The sequence below is a fragment of the Armigeres subalbatus genome, chromosome 2, assembly GCF_024139115.2.
Source record: "Armigeres subalbatus isolate Guangzhou_Male chromosome 2, GZ_Asu_2, whole genome shotgun sequence".
Lineage (NCBI taxonomy): Eukaryota > Metazoa > Arthropoda > Insecta > Diptera > Culicidae > Armigeres > Armigeres subalbatus.
The window spans coordinates 217628280-217632658 of NC_085140.1; the positions used below are offsets into that span (position 1 = coordinate 217628280).

Genomic DNA, 4379 nt, shown 5'->3' on the forward strand with positions numbered 1-4379 from the left:
TAACAAATTAGTCAAATGACATGCAGATGGCATTTTACAAGCCTGAGTGAAACGATTAGCTTAGGTTTCGGTTTTCATTGAGTGGAAGCTCTTGAGTATATAGTTTAGCTATGTAGGTTTGTTTTCGCCTACGCTTAATGGTGAAGCGCTATTATCAGTAAGGGTATGCGATAACACACTTTTTCCCAACGAAACGAAACGAAATTTAAGATGTCTATACTGACTCGGATCGGAACGAAACGAAATAAGGATTTCTTTCGAGACTCGAAACGATACGAAATCAAGGTTCATTTAATTCGAAATTTTTCGAAACGAAATTTAAATTTTTTTCCGCGGATTGTTTTTTAAATTGGATTTACATTATGTACGCAATTCTGATTTCACTTTTTCAAAGTCAAATAACTGTTTTGCGTCCAAAAGAGTTACAATACTTGACCAAAAGAGTTACAATACTTCGGAGTTTCCAATTCATGACCAATAATGATGCTGTTCACGTGCTTATAGTCAATTTAGGATTAAGAGAGGAACATTAGTTAAACACTCATTGTTATTAGAGACCGAGGAATGCTCTGCATCTCCGTGAGCGCTACGGGAAAGGAATCGTTGATTAGTTTAGAAGGTGATTCGTGTGAAACCCCTTGGTAAGCGACAAAATATTTGTTGTAAACGAAGTTATTTTGAAAACAAGAAGACGAAAACTGTGTTTCAAATCAATTCAACGCAAGATCAATGTGCTTCGTTTAATAATCTTCTACAACACGATCGATTCCGCACTAAATAATTTTGTGGTCTTCGATGCCGACATAAGTTTTATCACTTCACGTTCTCCCACACTAACTGATGTGATCAGCATCAACACGATCGATTGCACACTGGTTAAACAAATTTCTGCTAAGCGAGGTAGATTTTTTTTCACTTCACGTTCTCCCGGACTAGCTGCCGTCCCATGACCAGAAATCAGATTTCGCCATGCTCAAATTCCGCGGAATTTCGTTTCGAACCACCTGAAATGAAATTTTTCGAAATACCGCATATGCTTAGTTATCAGTACAAAAAATTCTCATAATAATGCAAACTTTAAACGCCAAAAATACAGAAAACGAAAACAAGACCTCCGAAATATTCTACCGCTTGTCGATGGAGGTTGTTAATGCATCGCAATAATTTCCATCTGTAAAAATTGCAATGCATGTTTGAATGAGGACTACCATTAGCTTACCAAATACTTTGATTAATATTTGCATCGTGCATCACTCTATTTCATTGCTTAATTTTTATTGAACTCTATGCCCATAATGCAAGAAAAGGAAGTCGCCATTGCAAAAGCACATACAAAAATAGACATAGTAGAATAGACGTTGGACGAAACCGAGGGTTCAGTTGATATTATCGATCCACCGTTGATCGTAGAAAATTACAGTATTTCGGTAGAAATAATGACAGCTCACCCATAAACACTGGTATGTTACAATGTCAGCATAAGCTAAATTAGCGAAACATTTGTGATTTATTCAATCAGCGCAAAATTCGGTTAAATAATTTACCGAACTCTGATACTCTGGTTAATTGTGTAAGTTGAATGAACGAACATATTATGGGTGGGGGATTTTTTCGGATATACGATGAGGACTTCGTGGCATGTATATGGTAAACTTTGCCAATTGCAAATGCATTTATTTCAACATAAAATATCATTATGTACAGTCATAAGTAGTTGAGACTTGAATCAGCTTTCATATTCTCCCAATGTCACAGAAAACCACATTTTTCCATCAGTCGACAGTTTAGCTACTATATTATTTGGATTTGACTTGAGGAAAATTACAACAAAATAATAAATAACTACATTCAAATAATCGGCCACCGTGTGCTTATTTCAGTTAGTTGGCTTTTGTAATACTCATGTATACTTTAATGTATCGATTCTATCTGTGTATTTGTGCACATAGATCTAAATGTTAAATCGTTCGAGATCTTAAAACTAGTATAAAAAGTTTGCTATCAAATGCACGAGATTACCGATCAAATATATTGCATACTATACATTTTGTTCGTTATTATTGAACGTGGCCTTAATCTAACCAATTTACAATTATAAAAAGATTTTGCGACAGCCCCTCTACTGGCGATTTTTATCACATAACTTAAACAAGATTATTACAAGCCAATCGGTACCACAAAGCTTCATTCTGACAATCTTCATCCGTTAGCTACCTTAACTAATAATCAATTAGTCCTGCCGGAAGGACTTGTCGGGAACAATGATTCGTAAGTTGGTGGTAGATCCTTATCATCGTTAGGAGGTGCCGAAGGTTGCAGTTCGTTGGCGGAAGACTGAAGCTCAACTTGCATTTGCTCAGCTGCTACTACTCTCGCGTTTTGATCGGTACGTGCCGTGCCGGCACTGTTGCTATTACAATTCCCTATACAATTGCGGTATTTATAGAGGCACCAGAGGCAACCTCCAAACACAACCATAGTGGCAAAGAGGGATATTATTGCACTTAGAAATACATTTGAAGGATTTACGATCTGAACCTGTTGCGACTCTTTGAAGCAACTTTTTTCGTCTTCACACTCAGGGCAGTTCACATATCCGTCTCCAAAGAAGTCTTTCGAAATGCAGGAATCGTAGTCATCTTCTTCGCATTGAGCAAGCGATGCATCCAAGTAGTTGCAGGACCGTTTAACAGTAGCAATTAACTGCACTTCAAGCGTATCATTCAGTGTTGGCAGTGCCAGTGTTGTGTCCAAGTTTATCGTTACCCGGATTTTCCCGTGATCGTCGGAAAACACTTTCAGCTCGTCATCATCGTCGTCGTCATCCAGTGCATCGCAGAATGTGTACTTCTTGTCGTTACTTTTCTTGACCACAATGCTGTCTATACAATGGCCACGGCTATTTTTCCTTAGTTTCGCAGTGCTGATGGTCAAATACAAACCCATCTTCGGAGGGGCTTGCACATAAAATTTGCATTCGGCAAACCGTTTAAAAGATGAAGAATTCCACGTTTGTCTGAAGATGGCTCCCATCTCCGGATTGCTGAGAGTTATAGGATCCCAGTTAATTATGAAGTTATCGAGCAAAGGTATTCGTCGGGTTTTGCAGATACCTTCCGGAACCATTTCGTCTAGAATCAAATTACAAATAATACGCAACTGAGATGAATCATGCAAATTACAACTTCTAAAGACTGCACTTACAGATACGATATGGAGAACTGATTGAGCCTTGAATTCCATAGAAAACCTGCACAATTAGTAATGTTTTAAAGCTTATCACTTGCATTATAGATTTACTGTCTGGAGATGTTTAAATTATAATCAAAATGTTATCAGCAAATTTTCATTATGGAAATATTATTTGTGTGGTATTCACTATTTTCTCACTGTGAAACTTTTTTGTTCTCACGAATGTCAAACTCAAAATAAAACCCAAATGACAAACAACTGAAGCGCTCAGTCAAACTTCAATCTGAAAGTAAGTGTCATTCGAATTACCTACCGCGATGACATTCAACGCACGGAAAGAGAAAACAATAATTTGGCGCTGTACCAAAACTACCCAGAATAATTCATATCCATCATCATAGCGGTGAGGGTCGACCGCGCTCTTTATCCATGAATAAGAGCATGAGTGCGAGGAATCTTTTTTGGCCATTTTTTATCGATATTCAATAGTTATCGAAGCGCTATCCTCATTTTATACCATGCCAAAATGGCGACTGGCCTTAGAAACCTTGTAGTTAATAATAACTGTTGAAGTCTCTAATAGTTTACTGAAACCCGAAGCCAAAACAAAGCTTCTCATATGATTGTTTACCCGCATAATGAAAAACGACATACCATGCAGTCAAAAATACATATGCGTTATAAGATATATTGTCCATTTATAGTTAACTACTATTAGTGAGACCATCGCTACAATAACACTTATTCTTTTCAATTATAACATATGCGGTCTACGTATGGCCCATGATTATGCGGAATATGAATTATAATCCGGTTAGATCCTGATTACAATTCTCATTGATCAGTAACAATGCCACGATACGTTAACGACGTTCGGGTGTTAATCACTATCCATTAAGTCATACCCTGCTCGGAAAAACATAAATCTTGAATTTCCAGATACACAAATGTCTAAAAATTGTTCTTATCATTTACATATCAATCCATTTTTTCAACGATCTTTTAAAAACAATACGAAAATATTCAGGATAAATTAATTCCTTTCATGAGCATGCTTGATAAACCATCTATCAAAAAAAAGTTGAAATCCTCAGCGACTCGCTCGGTCTTGTACTTTTAAATCTACTGAATTCGCTCTTCAATCCGATTCGGTGGACTCTCCCAGAAACGGGTAGATGAGTTTGTTT

General features: G+C 37.0%; 1 protein-coding gene across 1 annotated transcript; it reads right to left on the reverse strand.

Annotated features, from left to right (window-relative positions):
• Nucleotides 1-1641: 1641 nt before the first annotated feature.
• Nucleotides 1642-3469, reverse strand: LOC134211668 (uncharacterized). The gene is made up of 2 exons (XM_062688782.1): nucleotides 3205-3469; nucleotides 1642-3131 (listed from the first exon to the last, which is right to left on the reverse strand). Exons 1-2 carry the CDS (start codon nucleotides 3287-3289, stop codon nucleotides 2227-2229), a joined length of 990 nt encoding a protein of 329 aa, XP_062544766.1. The 5' UTR covers nucleotides 3290-3469; the 3' UTR covers nucleotides 1642-2226.
• Between the last annotated feature and the right edge of the window lie 910 nt (nucleotides 3470-4379).

Bases quoted from the DNA above. Each gene is read 5' to 3' on its own strand.
- LOC134211668 (XM_062688782.1), bottom strand. From the start codon at position 3,289: ATGCAAGTGATAAGCTTTAAAACATTACTAATTGTGCAGGTTTTCTAT. The intron at 3,132-3,204 runs GTAAGTGCAGTC...ATTTGATTCTAG, and splicing joins CAGTTCTCCATATCGTATCT to ACGAAATGGTTCCGGAAGGT.